This window comes from Gasterosteus aculeatus, chromosome 2, assembly GCF_964276395.1.
Source record: "Gasterosteus aculeatus chromosome 2, fGasAcu3.hap1.1, whole genome shotgun sequence".
Classification (NCBI taxonomy): domain Eukaryota; kingdom Metazoa; phylum Chordata; class Actinopteri; order Perciformes; family Gasterosteidae; genus Gasterosteus; species Gasterosteus aculeatus.
The window spans coordinates 1,878,436-1,902,864 of record NC_135689.1 but is presented as its reverse complement, the minus strand read 5'-3'; the positions used below and the strand labels follow the sequence as shown (position 1 = coordinate 1,902,864).

The 24,429-nt window shown below is 49.6% G+C and overlaps 1 protein-coding gene across 1 annotated transcript in view; it reads right to left on the bottom strand.

The window, feature by feature from the left end:
• Positions 1–566: 566 nt before the first annotated feature.
• LOC144383654 (sterile alpha motif domain-containing protein 10-like) overlaps positions 567–24,429 on the bottom strand; it is a 30,606-nt gene continuing 6,743 nt past the window's right edge. The window contains exons 2-5 of the mRNA XM_078082106.1: positions 20,872–21,059; positions 10,954–11,122; positions 7,517–7,657; positions 567–1,946 (exon numbers count right to left, since the gene is read on the bottom strand). Of these exons, the coding sequence (XP_077938232.1) occupies positions 1,924–1,946; positions 7,517–7,657; positions 10,954–11,122; positions 20,872–21,059 (521 nt within the window). The 3' untranslated portion in view covers positions 567–1,923. The remainder of the gene's footprint in view (positions 1,947–7,516; positions 7,658–10,953; positions 11,123–20,871; positions 21,060–24,429) is intronic.

Sequence of the window (24,429 nt, the reverse complement as noted above, 5' to 3'; positions counted from 1 at the left end):
CCTCGCCACCTGTCTGCAGGCCTCGGCCCCGAAGCGTCTGAGAAGCAGTTCAGCCGCTGATAACGATAAATGAGGGACATATGATATCATTTTAGCATCCTAAACTACATTCGGCTTTGGGCCGCCCCCTCGCCGCCCCCTCGCCGCGCTCTTGTCAAGGCGAGTCTCGAGAGTGTTTTAACAACATGACAATGGACAAAGAGGACGTGGATGAAAACAGGGACATTTGATCGAAAATAATTCACTGTGATGATAGCGTGATACCTTCTTTTCGCATTGAATCATACTGGGATGTTTACTGGAACTGGTCCTACCAAAAATAAATCCACAAGCCGCCGCTGGTCCTTTCCGCTGCACCTGCTAAGTCCTTTCTTAATATTTTAACCCGCTAGAGCCTCGAATTACAGTCGATCATCTCAAATGTGTACAGCTGTTTTATTTATTTATGTTTGCAGACATTTATATTTATTTCTGGTGGGAGCAACTGGTTTCTTTGATGCTCCAAGAATAGATCAAACAATACAACGTTGTGGGAATATACAATATTCAACACAAGGGCCAACACGGAATCTCAATTAGTTTATTCTAAAGAGACAGCTTTCATCATGTCCATCTGTCTTCATATCTGTAAAGCAGATACGAGAGGTTTCACTTCTCCTCTTCTCGCATTTCAAACAGCACATCAGTCATCGGACAGTAAACCAAATGTGTTCATATTTACACTTCATCGGTAATCCAAAAATAACAGTTTTTCTCCCTTTTGACAGTCAAATACTTACATACAGAGACTGCCCTGTGGCGGGGACGGATGGAGGGATGTTGGAAGTGTATTTATTTGATGCATGTGACCTTAACACCTGCATCTTACATATAGTTGTCTGCTACTTGTCTCTTGCATCGGGTAGCTGTCGTTTTTGACGAGCATTTGAAAATCCAGAATTCAGAGGCCTGGTCCTGTTTCTGAGGCTGCCGCGGTCAACAAGAAAAGAATGTATATTTCTGTCACGCGTGCTCTGATCTCCTGTCATTGACCCACAACAGGGCTTCTCCTCTTCAGCCGTTGTCATCTAAAAGGATGCTTCATCAAGCATAGACAGTCAGTGATTATCACCTGAACGCTGTGCCCTCTGGATCCGTTCCAATGAAGAAAGACTACTGTTACAGTGTATGTTATTCTACAACGCTATATATATATATCATTTTTCGCTGATATACTGCAGATCACTCGCAGTACAAAAAAAACTGATGTTGGAACGACATTCGGCTTAAATTTGTTATTATAGAGCCTCCAAACCTATGATTCTCAAACTGAAGTCCTGAGAGGAAAATGTGGCGTGCGGAGGAAGAATCGATGAGGATTGATGAGGATTAATAAGAATTGTACCGACGATCGGCCCTCGTGGAACGCGATCGGTTTAGCACCTGCAAAAGGGGGATCGACTGGAGGGTTTTCTACACTTGTTGACCCACGTGGTTCCCGACACTTTGGGCTCAAAGGAAAAGCGCTGCACGACACCAGGAGTTATTTGAGTAACGGCCTCAGACGGACAAAAATATGTTCTGATCCAAATGAGACGGGAGACTTGCTGCGATGCCAGTGACAGGCCTACATGCTCACCAGGGTTCTGAACGTTACACCCTATCGCTATGTTACAGTGGTTACCCCTGCATTGAGCACGGGGGGGCGGGGGGGGGGGGGGGGCTCTGTCGCCCTTTCAGTGTCTTTGAACCAGATTGGCTGCGCTGTCCTCCGGACCGGTTGGCGTGTGGTCTGCAGGATCGTCCCGACGATTGTCGATTGTCCGCCCACATATCTTAAGGGAGCAGCTCCTCCGTGGCTCCTGGAGATGCATTGTGTCGAGGGTGGCAGGACGGGTGGGGGGGGGGGTGGGAGGTACCGCCAAACGGATCCAGAGAGACGAGCTAAGAGAAGTTTCCAAATGAGGCTGCAGAGAGAAAGAGGACGGCAGACAATTAGGACTTTAAAGTTCAAGCTTTACAGGTTATGATGACTTTACAGGTTAAGTGACCATCGGTGACAATGTGGGTCACCGCTCCGCGTCCTCGGGTCTGACTCCACGCGAAGCCGCAGGTTCACCACGAACTCCCCCGTCCCCTCGGACCCGAGGGATCCACTGCCCCGCTGGTAGATTCCAACATGGAGGGCAAATCGCAGGCATCTTTGCTTTCCACAGCAGCAGCTACGTTCCGTAGTTTATGAAGGCACTTAAAAGGCTCGCTGCCGTGGCCGCGCGGATGTAGGCTAAAAGGACTCCTGTGCTCTGCAGCGCCACAGGGACCGCCAGAATGAACACAAAAGGAAAGTTCCTGGTGTGGAAATAATAACCTCTCCCATCGCAGCGATCAAAGAGGCGTTCCTCTCCGTCGGACCGCCTCCGTTAATGCGGCGTGCAGCTTATTACGTATGGGGGCTGACAGCGCATGTGACCCCTGACTGTGAATAATCAGGGAACCGGGAGCTCCTGGTGTAGCAGTCACAGATCTACAACAAGTGACTCACCGCGGTGCTCCGTCATCGGGCGCATCGTGACGTAGCTTAGGGCAGGTTGATGGCACTGGGCCGATCAGCGCGTGATTAAAAACCCTGTTTATCGACAAGTTTCCTGGTTTCCTTGACAACGAGCCGGTGCCTCTGTCCTCAGATGACAGCCTCTCCTCTCCCTGACCCTCAGCTCTAAGGCCTCCTCTGCTCTCCTGGCGGCCACGACTGTCCAGACATGGATGTAACACGTGATCCCACGGGGGAGGGGAGGTGGGGGTCTGTGTGCAGACAGAGAACACCTCTTTAACAGAAAGACTTTCTTAAATGAGCTCCCGATGGAGTCGTTGCAGCGTGGAGGAAAAAAGACTCGTGCCTCCCTTTCCTCTGTCTATCAAGCTCGGGCTTTCATTCATATTCTAATTTCGGCTGGCCGAGCACCACGCGGAGCTCTTAGCAGGGGATGGGGGGAGACAAGTACCAGTTCACCGAGATGGTCTCCCGCGACAACCGGCACCAAGTGTTGGTCGTCCCGTTCCAGCTGATGACCGCGAAAACGTGGCCGATGGCTCAGCACAGAGCCGACGACCGGCTCGTGAAGAGAGAGTGTACAAGGATAAACCAGCAACCAGAGGCTGGGGAGGAGGAGGAGGAGGAGGAGGAGGAGGAGGAGGAGGAGGGCAAATCCCCCACTGCGCTGTGATCTGAATTCCCCCTCCCAGAGGTTCCCAGATGTTACCACAAACCACTGCATGCTACACACTACCCCGAGAGAGCTGTGGCCCGGGGCTGTGGAAGACATCATGCTTCCCTTTGACTGACTGGTGTATTCGGCCTGCGCGTAAAACAGCAACGGAAAAGCTTTCTCGAGCATGAAAGGGTGAGTGTGAAATAATGCAGCAGCGTTTATGTGCAAACAACTCTCATTTCGTCTGATCTGGATCTCCACCCTGCATGCATTTCAATTCATTTAACCATGACCTGAATCTTTGGCCTTCGTCTAAAGTGTTACTGAAACACAAATCTGCGTTTAGTTTCACACACTCTCATGCTGTGCTTTTACACAGTTGCACACAGGAAGATAAAAGTGCCATATGGAACAAAAATTGGACCTTCCACAATGAACCTTTAGGACCGAGGTTCTTCAAAGAACCATTTTCTCATAGGCTTCTTTAAAAAACATTTGGGCACCACTTCTGGTTCTGAAAACGGGGGCAGCTTTGTTGTTAAACCACCTCATGAGATTCTATCTCCAGTTAAACATCCGTAAAATATAAAGCTTGTCCTCAAATGGGCGACACCTTTCTCGTATCGAAAAACAAACAATTTCCTTCATTCACAGAGTTTGAGTTCATGCTCTTCATAACATTGAGTTGGAATTAGAGTGAGCCCGCTCCACGGATATTAGGGAGGAAATAAAGTCCATTCAGACCTTGCATTTGTGTTCTTCCATTAAGCCCGTTTCTTCATCTCTGGGATCCGCCGTCCTCTCCCCGCTCGACCGGCTCTCCACTTGTTAAACATCGCAGCTCCGTGTCCTCTTCCCTTTCTTCCCTCTACATATTATATAAAGCCCCTCGGGTGTTTCTCTTCAGTCGTCTGTCCTTTTTGAATGTTTCACACGTCTTCTTCTCAAAAAGGAGAGAACACCCAGCGAGCACTTACTGCTCGTAAAGGCTGAGCGAGATCACCGGAGAGCGCGATTTTTTGAAAGGCCGCCGATGTGAACGGAACGAGAGTCGTGCAGCGCTCGCAGTAAACCGCCTCAGATGCGAGACAAACTTCAGCTTCACACTTTGTGTTTCCATCCTCCCTTCACCAGTTATCACAAGATCAATATTTAATCTTTGGTAAATCCATCGCAAATGACTCAGACCTGACAGGCGGCGTGACGCCAGGCTCCGCAAAATCGCACCACAATTGTAAATTGTATCTGCAGAATCTCTCAGGGAGAGACGCCGAGTGTGTGTTACGTTGTGTTAAGGGTTTCTCTCTCACCTCCAGCTCTTATACCCTCACACCTCTGCATCACCATCGCTCCTCCGCATGGTTCACAGGCCTCAGTGAGACATTAGCATCTTTTAGCTCCGACACATATCAGCTTCTCTTCCGCTGCTACACAATAGCATCTGCGTGCTAACATGCGCACGAAGAGTATGCTAACGTGACGCTGTGTAACGTCCGGCGTTCGGAGCTCTCGCAGACCCTGGATCAGAGGAGCATTGTGTGTTACCCTCATCTTCACCTGAGTTCTCATCTCAACTTGATGTGTGGCTTCTCGTAACGGGCATTAAGGACGGTCTTCATGTATATAAAAACTCAGCGTTTTTACTGCTCGGCGACGCCATTACACAGAACGCTGGAATGCGTGCTGATGTGTTGGACCTCCTGCTTGCAAGCAATCGTTAGAGCCATATATCTGCGTAGAATTGCTCGTGTAATCTTTTTCTCTTCTAAATAAATGTTAACTTTTTGACTTTAATTGATCAACGTGCTGGATCCTTCTCATCAACCGACTCGGGTGGATCGGAGATCTCGACAGTAGGTATCCCACCAAATCCTCTCGGATGTTTAGCTTTAGCACCTTTGCCCTGCTGCTGTACCTTATTACCACCTCGTCCCACCTCGTCCCACCGCCTCCTACTTTCATCACCTCTGAATACCCTCCAACCCTTTGAACCGCAGGTGTTCTATTAGGCGGCCAAATCAGCCTGCCCCTTTTGCTCAGAGTCAGAACCTGCTCGACTGGCAAATTATATTTGCTCTGCTTTATTAAGGGAAGCGTCCAACAGCAATTTAATTCATTCTCCTTGCCAATCAACTTTATTCTATCGCTGGGTTTAAATCGGTTTGATTCAATCCAGGCTTACAGGGCGAGCATGTCGTGTGGAAACAGATTGCACACGGTGTGTGAGAGGAGCGACGGAACGGAGGAAACATTAAACTAGCAAACAAACACAAGTGAGTTTGGGTCGAACGGAAGGACATGTCCGAGCTGTTGGTACCGGTGGAGTGAAGCCGATGCTTCGCGTGTTAAAGCTGCATTCTCTGTAGTGACCAGCAGGGGGCGACTCCTCTGTCCCATAGACGTCTATGAGGAAATGACTCTACTTCTCTGTAGTGACCAGCAGGGGGCGACTCCTCTGCTCCCATAGACGTCTATGAGGAAATGACTCTACTTCTCTGTAGTGACCAGCAGGGGGCGACTCCTCTGCTCCCATAGACGTCTATGAGGAAATGACTCTACTTCTCTGTAGTGACCAGCAGGGGGCGACTCCTCTGCTCCCATAGACGTCTATGAGGAAATGACTCTACTTCTCTGTAGTGACCAGCAGGGGGCGACTCCTCTGCTCCCATAGACGTCTATGAGGAAATGACTCTACTTCTCTGTAGTGACCAGCAGGGGGCGACTCCTTTGCTCCCATAGACGTCTATGAGGAAATGACTCTACTTCTCTGTAGTGACCAGCAGGGGGCGACTCCTCTGCTCCCATAGACGTCTATGAGGAAATGACTCTACTTCTCTGTAGTGACCAGCAGGGGGCGACTCCTCTGCTCCCATAGACGTCTATGAGGAAATGACTCTACTTCTCTGTAGTGACCAGCAGGGGGCGACTCCTCTGCTCCCATAGACGTCTATGAGGAAATGACTCTACTTCTCTGCAGTGACCAGCAGGGGGCGACTCCTCTGCTCCCATAGACGTCTATGAGGAAATGACTCTACTTCTCTGCAGTGACCAGCAGGGGGCGACTCCTCTGCTCCCATAGACGTCTATGAGGAAATGACTCTACTTCTCTGTAGTGACCAGCAGGGGGCGACTCCTCTGCTCCCATAGACGTCTATGAGGAAATGACTCTACTTCTCTGTTGATTTGTTCCCTCAGTAAACATTGTGAACATGAGTTCGTGGTCTCACTCTCACATCACAAGCATGATGTTCAGGATGACTTTTTCCCGAACGTACCGGCTGGTCTTCTGCTCTGAAGACGTGTCTTGTTCTTTCACAGTTCTGATCATTTTTCTTTGTTCAACAATCAATAACCCGTCTTTTATGTTTTTCTTATTGCTCATCCAGACAGATAAGGTTTGTCATTTGATTGACGCTTGTCAGTTAGCTAAATATTTATATTTTATAAAAATCCTTTGTTGGATCCCTTTTATTCGGTGCCATTCAGTGTCTGCAGATGAACGGATTACATATTTAAATGTCACCTGGCCGCCTGTTTCTATCCCTCGCTTGCTTTCGAGATGACAAGGGTTGCAGCACTACGCTCCTTATCTTTTATATCACATCTACCTCTTTCTTTTACCCTCCCTAACACACACACACACACACACACATCGTATTGATGTGGAGGCTGTGGAGTCACACAAAGTCTCTGGTCTCTCAACGCAGTCGATGTTGCGTCTACAAAAACCACACCACGGGTGGGTCATAGATATGGACTGAAATGGGAATCAAAAAGGCAGAGTTGTTTATATTAATTTCTGTCTCAAAGCACACTGTGTGTGTGGTGGGGGGCTTCTTGTTTGAATACTGAATCACTAAAGAGACAGATGCTGCTGAAAGCTCTGGAGGGTTTTGGTGACCATATAAAAATCCTGAGGGAACATCTGAGAGGTGCTCAGTACATTAGTGTAAGAATACAGACAAATTCGAGCACAGCGGCGGGCCGGAAGTAAACCGGCGTGCGGGGAGCAGATCGCATGGAGATCTGAATCCAGGTTCAGCCGTGATCGACTGAGTGGCTGCTGAAGCTGTAACAGGCCGAGGCGAGCCAATCAGCAGCTCCGATCAATAACTCCGCGCGCGACCACAAACAATTGCACTTCCATGTGCAACTTCACGTACGTGACAGCAGGCGAGCGTGTCCTCAGGCCGCCTGCGCCCAATTTAGTTGGCCTCCTCTTTCCTCCATGTTTCTCCACCATCTCTCACAAAATACACATCATTCGCTAACAGATGAGATTAAGTCCAAAAGACACACACACACACACACAACATCTGGTTACTTACTTCGACTGAGGAGCTGCAGGTTGCGGACCTCCTCTCTGACCTGCAGCTGGAGCACTTGTTGGAGGACTTCCTGCCTCAGCGTCTCCTGCACGATTCCCATCCTCTCCAGCTTCTCGCCATTTAGACGAAGCAACGCCCGTCCTGCAAGGAGAGAGAGAGGGTGAGGAGGGGTGAGGAGGGTGTGTGTGGGGGGGAGGGTTTACACAACAGAAATGTGATCATCATTCCAAGTGGAGCTGAGCAACTTCACAAAAAACAAAGCCCTTTACACTGATCCCCTGATCACTGATCCCCCACCAGCCAGAAGCTCATTTTCATTTGAGGGTCTTTAAAATAATTTCTAGCAGAAAACATGTTGATGTCTCATCTACAAGCTCGGTTTAAAGTCACCAGATTCTGCAGATAATGTGTTGGTATTTCTGCACTTTTGGTTCCTCTTCCTCAAAGGCAACAGGTTTGCATGTTCCCTCTGGAGGTAGAGGAATCCATCACACCTGCAGTGGCTCTGTGCGATACTCATTACTCAGGCATCGCTCCCTTCATCCCCCCCCACCCCCCCCCCCCCACATCCTCCCACCCTGCAGCCCTCTGCACACGCCACTGCATCCTCTGCTTCTCCACAGCTTCTGAGAAGCTTCTGTGTCTTTCTCGTCTCTCGCTTTCAGACGCAAAAGGGAGGAGATAAAAAACAACAAGAGGACAGAACGAACGGGAAGAAGACAAGAGTTTGTTTGGGGGTTGATGGCGGTTCATGGCGGATTCTGGTTGGTCCAAGATCGAGGGAACGTTTTTGTTCATAAGGCTCGGGTGAAGATAAGCGACTGGTCCTTCTCGGGCAGCAGATTAAACATCGCACCAGGAGGCTGCAGTAATTAGGACTTCTTTGTTCTTTGAGATATGATACATGCAAAATGAGGGCACAGCAGTCACCCGGTTCTTGCCCTACACTCTGAAATAAGGGTTCCAAACGGCTTCTACCGAGAACCCCCTCAGTCGGTCCTCGATGAAAGGGTACTTTATTGAACAGGGGTTACCAACCGATTTGGAATTTAGGGGTAGAGAGCAATATGGATATATATATATATATATATATATATATATATATATATATATATATAGATATGTATATATATGTATATCGCCGGGAGTCATGAGGTTTTCCTATGGTTTTCCAAGCAGAAGAACCCTGTCTGGTTCTAGTCAGCTCCTTTATGTCTATGATGAAACCAGATGGAATAGTCCAGACCATGACGAACCGTCCATAATGCGTTCATAATGATTTAATGAATGAGCGTGTTTGTGTGTGTGCGCACACAAATGCTTTGAGGGGAAGATCACTTACCCCTCCTCGCAGTCCAGGTGCTCTTACTACTGTCTGGGGGTTAGAACGAATATAATTCTCCATTTATTTGTTTTTCTTTTAATCTTACAAACACACTCAGACGTCTGTCTGCACACTAACGCACTCACTCATCAACCTCCACGAACCGTCTGCCCAACAGCTCTCTGGTGTGCGGCTGCCGAACAGAAGTGTCAGTGTGTCCTAGAAAAACACTGCCCTTGGTCTGTGTGTGTGTGTGTGTGTGTGTGTGTGTGTGTGTGTGCGTGTGTGTGTGTGTGGACAAGGCGGATGAATGGAGCTCCAATCAATTCCCTGCATACACACTAATAATTGCCCGCTGATAGGGAAGTTGTGCTGTCAGAGGGAGGAAAGACGCACAAAAACAAAAGCCGCTTCGATGGGGATCGTTTCTCTCAATTTGGCTCCGAAATAAATTGCATATTAACGACGTCTGAGGTGCGATGGGGAGCGGCTCGGGCCACCGGGGGCAATAAGGACGCTTTAAAAAAAGCCTCTGAAAAGCAATCTGGGGGGGGGGAGGGAGAGGAAGGTAAAGACTTCCTCATGAGGAACAACCTTTGGGTCGCCGGAGGCCCGAGCTGTGTCACACGTCCTCCGGCTCACAAGCTGCTCTTTATTCAGCACGCAGCTTCCGTGTCTCCATCCCAAAAATATATTCTGACCCGCGTACGAACGACTCGCTGCGAGGGGGGGAAGCAGCTGGGAAAGAGTCCAGTCTGTCCGACCAGATCCCAGGTCTGTGAAGGCAATGGGATCCGTCCTGTCATCCGAAACGGTCGATAACGACAAAATGAAACCGTGAAATATGAACACGTGGTTGGGTGGGAGGAGTTGAGAAGCTAAAGATCACTTCCTGTCCCCCGTTCCCTGGAGCAAAGTCAGTGTGCTCTTCGGCTAAAATAAAATGTCTCACCTGCCACACCTGGACCTCATGTCCTCATCAGGGAGCGGGTACGGAAGCACAAAAGGAGGTGCAAGAGGAAAGCGGCCCGGTCTGAATTTGTACATTTTAATTAGTTTGGCGAACGCGCTCTGGAATTAAGCCAGATTTTCTGTTTTTGTTTCTTCATGTTGTTTTATTGAAAATATATATATATTATTATATATAATAAAATCTGTGTTCACTGTGTGAAAATACACATTTCTAATAGTATATATATATATAGTATAGCTGTCAGGTGGAGAGTGAAGGAAAACCTTTCCCTTTGAAAAAATAAATATAAGGTAAAATTTCACAAACTCAATTCAAATAAAGTACTTTTATTGTCAAAGGATGAAAAGGGGATTTGACTGGACACCAAAGTCACAACGTGTGATATCGAGATCTGCACATTCAGAATTATCATCGTCCCACCAGCTATAAAATATGCAGAATAAGGAGTAAAAAAACGCTTGCAATGTAGATTAAGAATTAATAAATGACACACACACACACACACACACACACACACACACAGACACACACGAGGCGCTGAGGAGGCTTCGCTGATCTCCTCGGGGCAGCTTGCTGCGCGGTAACAGCGGCCTCGCCGAGAAGGGCGCAATTACCGCCGGGTCAGTGACCTCGAGGCCCGCGATTCTCCACGAGACGCTTCCGTCCCTCATATCGTCCGTCCGACGTCCGAAGAAAAGACGCATTTCGCCCGACATTCGCAAGGCAAAACCGCGGAGCGAGTAACTGCAGGGGGATGAAATCCGAGCGGAGGAGTGACCGCGTGACGATAATTGATCCAAGCGTCTGTCCCTCTCAGTCGGAGAATACGTAAATACGAACGATGGGATCCGGAGCGGCCGCGAAGCTGCGGCGCCGGCAGCATTGTTAACTCAGAAACGCAATAAGGCATCATTATTTCCACCCTTTCGTCTCCAGAAATGGGCTCCTACTCTTGGTTACCTCACACGCCTTTTTCTCCTTTAAACCCGTTTGCGGTTTGAAAGAGCTAAGCGCAAAAAGCACAACTTTGTGTGACATTCGATAAGCCGCTCGTGCCACTTCGTGCCGTCCGCAATGTCCCCGTCCGGCGAGGCGCCACCGCTGTGCCCATCGAGCCGAGGTCAAAGGCACTCTGCGTACCTGTGATGGCGTGGTGGGAGAAGGCCTCGACGTAGGTCAGGTAGTTGTGAGGACAGTGTTTCTTGAGCCACTTGCAGACGTCCTGCTGGGTCCACAGCACCACGGGTTTGGACAGGCTGGACAGGGTCGGGCTGGTGTGGTACACGGTGAAGGCTTCGCCCGGACGCAGCTGAAAACAACAGGAAGCAGAAAAAAACGTGACGGCAAAGGTGCGTTTCCGTTGCACCTCAATGCGGCCCAGCTAAGAGCTAACAGCTAACAGCTAACAGCGCTACGCTCGCACTATAAGGCACCAGTCTAGTCTTCCTACAAATAGGAGCGGATCACTCACACACATTCATTGGGAAACCCAACCATATACTGTATATATATATATATATATATATATATATATATATATAAATATATATATATATATATATATATATATATACTGTTCTTTCCGCCATAAAGGTGTTTTCACCACGTATTTCCTTTAACATTCTATACAATGTGCCCGCCCCCCCACCTGCTAACAACATAGCTTGATATGGTAATGGCCGTTTTCCCATAGACCTCTATGGGACCAGAGGACCCGCCCCTCGCTACGGAGAACGAAGCTCTGGCTTCACTCTTCTGACCCGGAAGGTTGCCACCTGCTCTGCCCCTGAACGACTGTCTGAGCTTGTCTCTGCGCAGCGCGGCCTCGTGGCGAGACGTTAAATGGACATTCATTAAGTCACATTCAGTTCACGCGGGCAAAGAAACACAAGCACTTCAGCTCCCTCTCGTGTGACTTAGTCTCATATCCAATCCACTCATTCACGCGCCGACTGTGCCAACTCCACGACAAAGGCTTTTGGCTGATTTTCAACAGAAGAACACAGGACCGCTGCCAAACGTTCCACTCCATAAGCGACTGCATTTAAGGGGATTATGTGCGCTGAAATGTCACGCGCACACAAGTGCAACCGGCACACACCCTCGCAGCTCAACGTCCCTCCCCATTAATGAGACGAAGAACAGCCCCCGGGACGCCTTCTCACGTCACAATGAGCGATGGTCACGTGTTCTCCTGCTCGTTCCTGTCAAAGATATGGCTGGTCCACCACCTCAGTGGGCTCTTTCCTACTTCGAGGTGGTCCTGTGATCCTCATGTTGACACAGTTGAGTAAACGTTGGAGCGAGTGGAGGCTGCTAACGGCCGGACGCTCGGTAGGTTTGGTCCAATTGAGACCTTTACACACCAGCGAGCATTTTCATGTCCCTGTTTTCTATAAATAAAATAACATTTATTGAGGCTTGGAGTCACTTTATTATGGTTGATTATTGTTGACGGATCAATAATCGGTCCTGCCTTCAGATTGAGTATCAGTGTTTGTGTCATAATAACACAAAGGACTTTGGATCCCTTAAAGGTCTGGCGAGCAGATGCAGATGTTCGCGGTGAATTTTATTTAGTTATTAGATGAATCACGACTCACATGTGGCACTAATTGAACCGTGTATTCAAAACCGCTTGAAATAAGAAGAGACGGGCGAGCGAGGAGCACCGGAGGAAGAGAGCGAGCAGACCGGTACTTCTCGGTGTGAGTAATGGCCTTCATCATCGAGAAGCCAGGCGGAAGGAATCGCCATCCCTCCCTCTCTTCCTCCCTCCCTCCCTCCCTCTCTTCCTCCCTCCCTCTCTTCCTTCCTTCTTCCCTCTCTCTCTTCCTTCCTTCCTCCCTCTCTCTCTTCCTCCCTCCCTCTCTCTTCCTTCCTTCTTCCCTCTCTGTTCCTTCCTTCCTCCCTCTCTCTCTTCCTCCCTCCCTCTCTCTCTTCCTTCCTTCTTCCCTCTCTCTTCCTCCTTCCTCCCTCTCTCTCTTCCTCCCTCCCTCTCCCTTCCTTCCTTCTTCCCTCTCTCTTCCTTCCTTCCTCCCTCTCTCTCTTCCTCCCTCTCTCTCTTCCTCCCTCCCTCTCTCTTCCTCCCTCCCTCTCTCTTCCTTCCTTCTTCCCTCTCTCTTCCTTCCTTCTTCCCTCTCTCTTCCTCCTTCTCTCTCTCTCTTCCTTCCTTCCTCCCTCTCTCTCTTCCTCCCTCCCTCTCCCTTCCTTCCTTCTTCCCTCTCTCTTCCTTCCTTCCTCCCTCTCTCTCTTCCTCCCTTCCTCTCTCTTCCTTCCTTCCTCCCTCTCTCTCTCTCTCCCTCTCTCTGAGAGGGTGCGTGCAGGTGGTGAGCTGAGAGCGTTAGCGTGTTTCATGTCGGTTTTTTTCGCAAATAATTGACAGCTAAAGTCAACGTTGTGTACGCGTTGTGGGAATGTGCAATTTGAATGTATCTGCAGCGTTTCGGAGTTTGCAGGACGGCGTTCTGCACGCCGCCATGGATTTCGGCAGGCTGACGCGGAAGCACGGCGTGAGGATCGCGCTGAGCCCCTCGTACTCGGTGGAGGACTGCAGTCTGGCCGTGGGGAAGCTGGTGGGCCACCGCAGCGTGAAGTCCGCAGCGCGCATGAACAACGCGGTGGTCATCTTCCTCGACAGCGTGGAAAAAGCGGACGCGGTGGTGGTCAGCGGGATCGCGGTGCACGGTGCTCGTGCCCGTTCTGCCTCTCTCCACGCCGGCGGTGAGAGTGACGGTGTCGAACGTCCCCCCGTTCATCGGGGACGAGGCTCTGGTCAAGGAGCTGTCAAAGCACGGGAAGGTGGTGTCTCCCGTAAAGAAGGTCTCTTCGGGGTGCAAGTCCCCGCTGCTGAGACACGTGGTGTCACACAAAAGGCAACTCCTCATGGTCCTCAACAACAGGACCAAGGAGCTCAACCTGATGTTTGGAGTCGAAGTGGAGGACTTTGTGTATGTGGTGTTTGCCACTTCTGACAATATGAACTGCTTCAGGTGTGGCAGAAAAGGACATCTCGCCAGGACATGTCCGGGAAAGAACTCTGCAGAGGGTGCAGGAGAACGAGGTGTGGAGGATCGGGACAGTCAGGGAAGACAGGAGAAGACAGGTGGGGTACAACAGGAGGGAAAGGAGGCACAGGAAGAGACAGGTGGGGTCAAGCAGGCGGCTGAGAACGGACAGCAGGGGACTGGTGGGGTCCAGCAGGGTGGGGAAGCGAGTGATGGGGGCCAGGAAGGGACAAGTGAAGGACAACAGGTAGGGCGAATGTGTGGGGAGGGGCCAAGGGAAGTTCAGCGGGAGAGTGAGGTGTGTGAGAGGGGAGAAGATGGAGGGTGTGGTGGAGTCCAGCCGGCCTGCCAGGGGGGCGACAGAGTGACTGAGGGGCTGATTGAGGCCCAACAGGTGGGCCAGGTGAGTGTGGGGGTGAATGAAGAGACAGGTGGTGTCAGACGGCTCAGCCAAGAGAGAAGGGAAGGTGTGAGTGGGGTTCAACAAGTGGTTCTGGGGGGTGAAGAAGGGCAGGAGAAGCTGGAAAAAAGTCAAGAGACACGTGCTGAGGAAATGCGGTCTGAAAGCAGCGCCGAGGACATGGAGGGGGAGGAGGAGGAACGTAAAGCCCCCCTGAAGAGAAGGAAGACGAGGAGCAGCGGAGGAGCCTCTCGAGCCAAGAAAGGGTCAGAAAACAGAAGGAGCACAAGAGGGAAAGCGGGTGAACCCGGGTCCTCTGCTGACTGGGATTCCACTGACAGCGCCTCTTCTGGTGGGACGGTGACCAGCAGGTACGGGGTGGGGAGAGTGAAGCTCTTCCTGAAGGTAACAAAGAACATGAAGGGGGTGGACATGGAGGAGTATTTCTCTGACCTAGAGAAGTTCTCTCGCACTGCTCGGAACGGTGTGAGCAAAAAGGGTAGTGGGAGATACACCCAGCAGGAAGTCTTCCGGATGAGGAAGATCATCCTGAAGATAAACAGGGGAAGCGAAGGTGCTTCTGTGGACTGAGTGCGGCGTCCATCCGGTGGAGGAGGATCCTGGCCGGCTGACGCAAGAGGAGATGCTGGTGGGGAATAACTGAGGAGTGGAGCCAGCAGCCAAATCGACGGGCAGCTCAAGCTTTTGAATCTTTCAGCGTTGTCGTGTATGTGACATGTTTGTGCGTTTTAAAGAAAATAAAGGTTTTTCAAAAAATCAAAAAAAAAATCTCTCCCTCTCTCTTCCTTCCTCCTTCTCTCTGTCTCTTCCTTCCTTCCTCTCTAACTTGTCATTCCACCACTCTTCGGCCATCCATCACACCGTATCTCCTCTGGCCAGTTGACCCAGCACCGCCTCCCCCCGAGACCTACTTCTGTCCTGTGGGTGGAGCTCCGTCATTTATTCAAAGTGGGGGAGGGAGGAAGGGGGAGGGGCTGTATATGGAGCCAAAGTCTATATGGGAGGAGGAGAGAGAAGAAGAGAAGGGGGGGGGGGTAGTCCAGCTATCATCCACAATATAATCTAGTAGATAATATATATAAATATGATGCATCGTTTACACTTCAACAAGACTAAAGAGGAAACTCAAGGAAACAATTGGCAAGTACATCATACGGTTTTAACAAAACTACTGAGTTGGTTTTAGTAAAAGACTTTTTATTAATAAATAATAATAATAATAAAACTGTTATTATTATAACAGTTTTATTATTTAATAAATAGTAAGTAAATAGCGGCCTTTCAGCACAAAATAGCCACCAAAGGTTGTGTATCTCATTTCAGTAGTTCAGAGAAAAATAGTTGCTATGCAACAGACAAACAGCAACAAAAGGTTCGGTTGCAGAAGCTCACGTTGCCCGAAACCGATCATTCTAAACGTTTCCGCTCTTTTTTCGGCGATAAACCTGAAATGACAACTGTGGCGCAAAATCAAGCTGTTATCCTGAGTGGGCGGTGATGTGGAATAATACACACCCCGTGACGCACTCTCAACCAATCGCAACGCTGGATTTCATCTACGCGCGTTACAATAAATAATCGTTAGTATCCTGTTTTTAGGCGTCTCAATGTGTTCGAGTGTCTCTGCGTTGTTCTTTCTGCTTCCTCGTGCTCTTGACTTTGCTCTCCGCTCTCCTCTATTGATCATCTCTTTGTACCCTCCAACATCTTATTTGTCCTTCCTCGCTTGCTTTGTTCAATCGCGTCTCTAATCCCTGACTCTGCTTGCTCCTCGTAAATTTTACCCTTTGCCCGCCTGACGCCTCGTTCTCCCGCTTCGATCTTTCTCCTGTTTCTCAGCGTGTTCACGCTTCCTCCCTCAGGGGGAGAGAGACCAGTTGAAGTGATTCAGACCGACTCGTCGTGATATTCAAACCATAGATAGAACTGATCAATGGTCTTAGTAGGACGTATTACTTTGGTAACCTCTGGTTCTGCAGCTTTAAAGCTGCATTCTCTGTAGCAACCAGCAGGGGGCGACCCCTCTGGTCCCATAGAGGTCTATGGGAAAATGACTCTACTCTCTTGATTTATTGCCTCAGTAAACATTGTGGAAGCATGTAATTACATTATAGACCTAAATTAGAGACTAAACTAAACGTAATTCAGTGAAAGGACCTTTTCCCTGTGATGTAAAGCAGCGGTAATGAGTTTACGTGTAAAATATGCGAGAGCTGCAACATCAACTGAAGGTGTGAAAACACAATCGGAAATCAGCTGAAAGTCAGAGGAGCGTGGGGAAGTCACTCCTTCTGCCTCCCTGACACGGATCAATGAGGCTACACCAATTAGCAAAGTGTGTGTGTGTGTGTGTGTTTACTGAGTAAGTGAATCCATGTTGCATAATGTTGTGCCGTATCTCACACCTGCCTCCCTCCCTCTCCCTTCTCCATCTTTTTTTCCCCGCTGTCACTTCATCTCTCCGCGGGTTACTAAAAACTCCTCCGTCTCCGTCTCCACGCCCACGCTCTCCCTCCCTCCCTCCCTCCCTCTCTTTCTCTTCCTGTCTCCCGTCCAGCGAGCCGATCCGTCTCCGCTCTGCTTTCTCTGCCAGAGACCCTGTCGGATCCCGACGCGCGATTCTTCATACCTCCCTCTCGCCTCTCTTTCTCATTTCGTTTTCCTCCCCTCTCAGCAGCACTGAAGGCGTCCCTGGCAGCGTTTTGTTTTATCATTTAAACCCCCCCCCCCACCCCCGTCCTGTCTAGCCTGCTGCATACATGTGCTTGAATGTGTCGCTGTGATGGTGAACGTCGGCCCCGCGTTGGCTCGGACCTCCTCGAGGCCTCTGGGTTTCTTGCGAGTGTCTCTTGCTCTCGGCGGGAATCTGGGGTGGGGGGGGTGGGGGGGTGGGATCTCTTTTCACAAAGTTCACACAGCAGCGTCACAAAGCAGCTCCCCATATTCTTCTCTCTACTGTCTCATCGCTAACAGGACAACTAGCAAGCAGCGTGTGGACATTTGCAAGCGGCGATTCACGCGAGGATCGCCTGATCGCCTGATCGGCCTCTTCACAGCCACGTCTCGATGACTAGATGACACGAAAACGTGTCATCACTACAACCACTATCAATACTGCTGTGAATTTGCAAACAGTTGCAAAGCGATTGAAGGAACATCTTTTAGGAGAAAGCAATTAGATCTCCTGGCTTTAAACCTCTAAATCCGTCCGACTCCACTGAGGTTGAGCGGACGGATTCAACTTGCACTGGAACATGAAAACAGATGTTCCTCCATGGTGGATAATCTGAAACACCTACACGAGTCCTCCCAGAGCACCTCCAGGGTCAGAGTGAGAAATACTGTGGTCGACAGACCCCCAGAAACCCCAGAAAGTCTCCAGTAATCGTTATTAAAATGTCCTTTAAAAGCGTACTAATGCCCAGTAGTGTTCATTATCCAAGAGGCCGAACATGACATTAAGATCCTTTTCCCTGAGAACCTCGATTAAAGTGGGACTCCGGCACTCTCTCTTTGGACTTTAGCCTGCTGAGTTATATACGACCCTCCTTTAAAAAAGATGTGACTTTTATTTGACACGTATAAGTGTGACGTCGTGGTCGTAATGGCGACACGTTGTCGTGACGTTAGATGCGGGCGACTTTTAGGCCGATGAACGAGGCAGAGCGAATTTTTATGAATCATAATTGCGGCTCAGATGTTTTTGATCCAGACTGCATTTGTCAAAGCCGGGTGCTACGTGTGGTACATTAATGTCTCACGGCAAATGAGTGAATGAGGGCCTGGCAGCCTGCAGCAGGCTGAATCCTAAAATGTGTCTCTGTTATTCCAAATACTCCCCCGTCTCATCCAAAGGTTCATCCACCGGCTGTGTGTCAGACAGCTAAATGAGCCACCCACTAATACCCCCCCCCACCCCCCTCACCCCCCATCTGGCTTCCTAAACAGCAGCCGGTTCGAGGATGCCAAGTACACAATGAGTCATTATTTGGAAAGATTGTACCAGCCGATCGGCCTGCGCACCGGTCCAGCTGCAGCGATGTACGTGTAAAAACACGGATGAGTTCATAACCTCCGTTCTGACAAACCATTAGAGCCGTGACGGACGCGGTGGTTGCATACGTGGGTTGATGTTATTTCACCTGTTTACAGCTTAAATTAATGGTATCATTTCTATTTTTTACTACAACTGAGTCGGAGTCTTGCAGCTAAGCGTGCTAACAGAGCTAACAGCATTCACCTTGCAGAAACCAATGCTTTATGACTTCAAACCTGCATTCTTTCTAATGTCCACCAGGGGGCGACTCTTACCTTGATTTAGAGGAAATCTTGTAGTCAATTTAGTTTAATCATTTTTTTTGTCATTAAGTATGCACAGTTGTGGTTAACTGTTTGGTTAACTGTTTAGTAAATGATGTCATTTGAGTCAAACTGCAAGCAGGGGACGCTTTAGGGCGGGACTACCTCGTCGGACTGGGACGTGACCATATTTTGGTCTTTAACACTCTCACATTGTTTTTACGTCATGAAGGTTAAATGTAACATTTTGGTTGCCTAAAAATATTAGTATTCTGCATTCTGTTCTTAATTCTCTCTAACAGCTCATCGGCTATCGAGCAAACTAGCTAGCTAACTAGCTAGCTGACTAGCTAGCTGACTAGCTAGTTAGCTCTACCAACTATTATGTCATCTAAACAGGGAGGAAGCGGTAAGGCAGTAAAGCCCGTCAGCGTCAAGAAACTCACTTTCATTTCAAGAAAATGACTGAAGAAAAGACCACAGTTTAGGAAATAAATAGAATTGAATAGAATAGAATTAAGCATCTTTGTTGGCGTCTGTGTGTGAACACCAATATTTATCTAAGATTTAATCTCTTCTATTCCCGACTGGCCTGCAGCAACATAGTGTCTGTGTGTGTGTGTGTGTCTGTCTGTGTGTGTGTGTGTGTGTGCGAGTATAATGTGTTATATTAGCTTTGCCCAACAGATAATGAATATTACCGTGAGTCCTACAAGAAGCTGCGTTCACTTAACTGGCTTCCTCATTACAACTGCTGTGTGTAGAACCATTGAATCATCTAATCATCAATCCTGAGAGAACTGGACGCTCGGACGCCAACACACACACACACACACACACACACACACACACAAGCCTGCTGTTGAGACCAGAGGTGCACAAATGGACACAGACAATTGTTGTGGATTCACTCTCCCAGTTGTTGAATAATGCATGCCGGGCCTTGTAGCCACGAGGAAGCGGTGAGCCTCACTCTTCATGGTATAGAGGCGGTTTAATTATCCAGCGTCTGCGTAATCACATGGAAGCAGCTTCCCACTCGTCTTTTATTAAGCCTTTTATAGCCGTTACAGCTGAGCGGGCAGTCTCCTATGAATGTCTCCTATGAATATGTACATCTCTCTTAAAGCCGGCGGGGAGTCTGAATAAAAACGACCTCCTCTGGACCATCTGGGCAGGAAGGAGGCCGCTGTGTGCGTGTCGGGTCCAACGCAGGCGGAATGCCGCTGAACGGATTTTAAACGGGACTCCATTTTTGCACATGGCCGCCGTGTGGAAGGAATCGATGCTCAGACTGTGGAGACAGACTGGGAATGAATCAGACAACTCTGTTAAAATTCCGATCAACACGTTCATGGAGAATGAACAGGCGGTCGGCCCGGTGGCCATTTTCACCCCGTACCGTTACTATAGCGACTGTTGTATCGGGATAACTTCTCTTTTCTCCCACTGAAGTGACATTTCGCTTTTCATCCTTTTATTATTTTCTTTGCGCGGGCCGCTTGTTTTTACTTTTCGGCTGCACGAAGCGTAACGAAAAGCCGATCGCCTTTCAACCGCCGAGTGAGAGTGATTTTCAAACACACATCCAGTGCTACTTTCTACCGTATGTGCTCCCTTGTACGAGCAGTGTTACATCACAGGTGGTGAGATGGTCCGCTCTCTCGCAGCTCTGCTCCGTTGCATAAGTAGTTCCTGTCTGGCGGCGTGAAGCACATGTGAGCCGATCCGGCATCACGCACGACGATGGAACCATCACACGTCCTGCCGCAGGTCGAGTGGCGGGAAGCTTTAACGCTGTCTCTCATCTCGCTGGGTGGTTACAGATTATCGCCGTTCAATTGGGCCTTTTTACCCCCCCCCCCCCCCCCCCAAACTCAGGGAAGAGTTATTGCACTACGCTGAAAAATAGCCTTAAGCCACCAGTTAATTCACACAAGACGATATTGAATTATGGCAAAGAGCCCCTCAAGGGAAATAATATTCCCTTAATGAACTACTTCAAAAAAATACTTTGTGAACCATATGAGTTCACAAGTTACAACAACTCGGGCAGGAGATGGTCGCTGTATTTAAAATATTAGTGCGCAAAAGCTGTATGATTGAAATAAAAACAAATTTAAATTTAAATTTAAATTCTCACCAAAGAAACGTTGAACCCTCCCAAAATGAATGCAGAAATAAAATGTAAGAAGAAAAAAAAAAAAAAAACACGACCACATAAATATAAATAAATATTTCTGTTCCTAAACAAATAATGCATCGAAATGCCAGAAATAAACAAAATCTGCTGGACCGAACGCGAGCTTTCATCCTCCTGGCTCAGACTACCTGGACGCCCTCCGTGCCGGGCTGCTGCAGCAGTTTGACGGTGCGCGCCTGCGCCGTCGTCCTCTGGCCGCGGCCGTCGTGCCACGTCAGGTTGCTGCCTCCGGCGCGACGCGGCAGCTGGTAGCTCAGCTCCTCGGCGGACGCCGTGTGCTCCAGGGAGGAGCGGCAGAAGCTGAAGCTGGACGCCGCTGCGAGGAGACAGAGACAGAGAGAAGAGGGACAAACACAGATCAGCGCTCGCTACGTTTTTTTTCGAGGACCTCGTCTTGCGCCCGAGCAAAGACAAACACCCGAATGAGAACCCTCAAGAGTTCAACAAGCCGCGGCGCCTCGAGGGCTGACTCTCGTGGTCACGGACAGGCGGCTGTTTTTGGGGGGGGGGGGGGGGGGGAGACCCGTGTGTCTCCACTCTGATCTCCAATTATGCTGAGAGCATATTCGCAAGAGACATTTTGGTCTCTCGCGCCGGATCCATGATTATTTTAATCCCACATCATGAATATATCTATATTTTATCCTCCCCCCTCCTCCTCGTCCTCGTCCTCCCGGGGCTGCATGGCGAGACACGTTGTCAACGCAGGGTCAGAGCCAGCGCCGCGGGGGGCGTCTCTGAACGGGCTTCTGAAGTGTGGTCGCTCGTCTGTGACCACGAGGAAAGGGGGGGGGGCGGATAACGAGACGCAAATGTGTCGCCATGTGAACGATGAGATGTGACTGAAACGACAGCGAGGAGACGAGGGAGCGGGAAAAGGTCAAGAGATGCACGGCTCTGAAGTAGGCCGACCTTTAAACGACATGAAGACGATACCCGGGCTCCTCCTCGCCCGGAGGAAGCCGGTTAACGGGCAGCTTCGGCCGGGCCCGACGTCCTGCAGGTCGCGTTCGCACTTCAGTTCATCTCAAACCAAAGCTGAAGCCGGAGTACATCTGAAACGGGGCCCTCTGCAATAACCGCAGCTGCATTGTGTGATTTAATTACTACAAACCACCATCAGATATCCCCGAGCAGCAGGATCTCGTTCTGGTGGCGATAAGCTGCAAATGCTGCATCATCACCATGTGATTCAACTGTTCCGCCCTTTGTGCAAAAATAGCGTGCGGCGGAATTCTGTGTGCGAAAGGATTCGGCGCCGCAGTGCCGATTCCCCCCCCCCCGATCTCCTGACTCGTGTGAGAGCAATCATTGAGAATCAGACAAGATGACTGATGAAGGGGCTAAAAGTGGAACGAGGCGTATTAAATGTCTCATTCATTACTTTTAAAAGTAAGAAAGAAGTCTCTCCGGAGAGGAGACACGTCAGAGCACTCTGAGAAAATCCGCGTTTCATCTCCTTGATCAGAGTTTCTTTATAATTTTGCTTTCTTTTGTTTTTTTTTTATGTCTGCCATCCGACATCCGGTGAATAGGTGTGAAGATACTACGTGAGAACGGTAGTGAAACCTGCCATTCGTTTCACATCCTGGACATTTGACCCCTTGCTAAGCCCCGCCCCCTTTCCGCTAGTCCTTCCAAGATGTCAGAGGCGCGTTACCGCGGAGCCCATGCGTGATGTCACTGACATCACGCACACGTGAAGAAATGCACTCGCATGTTTGTTTTGATTTCGGAGAGCAGCAGGTGAACCGCGTGTGTTTGGAGTTACGAGGTTACGTGAGTGGCTAGCGTAGCATAGAAGCGCTAACGGCAGCGTACCTCCTGATTGGTCCTGGGAGCCGAGGCCTGTGGGACGCTTTCCCGCCAGTGACGATGACAAAAGAAGCAGAATGGAGATGAAGAGCTAGAAAGGCCTGACGGGAACCACTGATGTGAAACCTTCTCTCCTCCTCCTCCATCTCCTCACGCAGCCCAATCGTTTCACCTTCTCCTGCTTTTCTCTGCTTCTCTCTAGTTGTCAGGTCTTTGTGGGGGAGCGACCGAGCGCGGCCTCCGACGGAATTACTGCCAGTCAGGCTGACTGGGTGAGAGGGGTGAGGGGGGGAGGCTAAGGGGAAGAACGTGGGAAGCTAACTGACTCAAGTCAAAGTGCTGCGACACGACCGAGGACACACGGCCGAGGACACACGACCGAGGACACACGACCGAGGACACACGACCGAGGACACGACCAAGGACACGACCGAGGACACACGACCGAGGACACGACCGAGGGCACGACCAAGGACACACGACCGAGGACACACGACCGAGTACACACGACCGAGGACACGACCGAGGACACACGACCGAGGACATGTCCGAGGGCACGACCAAGGACACACGACCGAGGACACACGACCGAGGACACACGACCGAGGACACGACCGAGGGCACGACCAAGGACACACGACCGAGGGCACGACCGAGGACACACGACCGAGGACACACGACCGAGGACACGACCGAGGGCACGACCGAGTACACACGACCGAGGACACACGACCGAGGACACACGACCGAGGGCACGACCGAGGGCACGACTGAGGACACGACCGAGTACACACGACCGAGTACACACGACCGAGTACACACGACCGAGGACACGGCCGAGGACACGGCCGAGGACACGGCCGAGGACACGACCGAGGACACGACCGAGTACACACGACCGAGTACACACGACCGAGTACACACGACCGAGGACACGGCCGAGGACACGGCCGAGGACACGGCCGAGGACACGACCGAGGACACGACCGAGGACAGGAAATCACCCCTAAGTGGTTGGATGAGGCTCAGGAAGGAGGTCAGGGAAACGTTCTGACGGCCTGAGGTTTTTGTTCTGAGGGAACTTTGCTTCTTTAAGAATGTTGCCTCTTTTTCCTCTCAAAGATGTTTTCCATTAACAGGTGCAATTGTAAAAATTCTCTCATGGTCAGATTTGCATCTTCCGGGGGGGGGTCCTTAAACACATCACCAAAACTTCCTTCAGAAAAAAAGAAACTGAGTTTGAAAATTGTGATATTTCATCAATATTTCTATATTTAACATTTTATTTTGATGTGTCTCAATTACAAGTTTGCACAAAAAATCAACTGTTTTATAGACACCTTTAAAACATTAAATTGACGGAGCGTTAGAAGAGACTTAACGTGGACTCCAGGCTGCTGAAGATAGAAGAAGAGGTTGCAAAAAGTTCCAATCTTCCGTTTCCAGTAGTGGTCACACTTGTGGGACGAGTTGATTATATAGCTCCCACTGACTTCAAATTTTTGTGAAAAGTAATTATTAGAGAAATTGGTTTGTAGCTGTGAAGTTCCCTTTGCTTCCAGATACGATTGCTGTGTTTCCGTAAAGGTGCAGGACTTTTACACTGCAGCGACAATCAAGACCACAGAGAGAAAATGTGAGAATATGAAATGGCAAAAAAATGCTAAACGGTTCAGAGGGTCAATGTGTTTCTCGACAAAGCCAATTTCGTCAAATTTGAGGACGATCTGAGAAGAATTTGGTGGTCAAATGTTAAAAATCAAAGTCGCTGTGACCTCACGTCGGTCCTGGCCTCCTGAACGACATAAGATAAGATAAGATATTCATTTATTAGTCCCACCATCTCTCTGAAAACTAGAGATTCACATGTA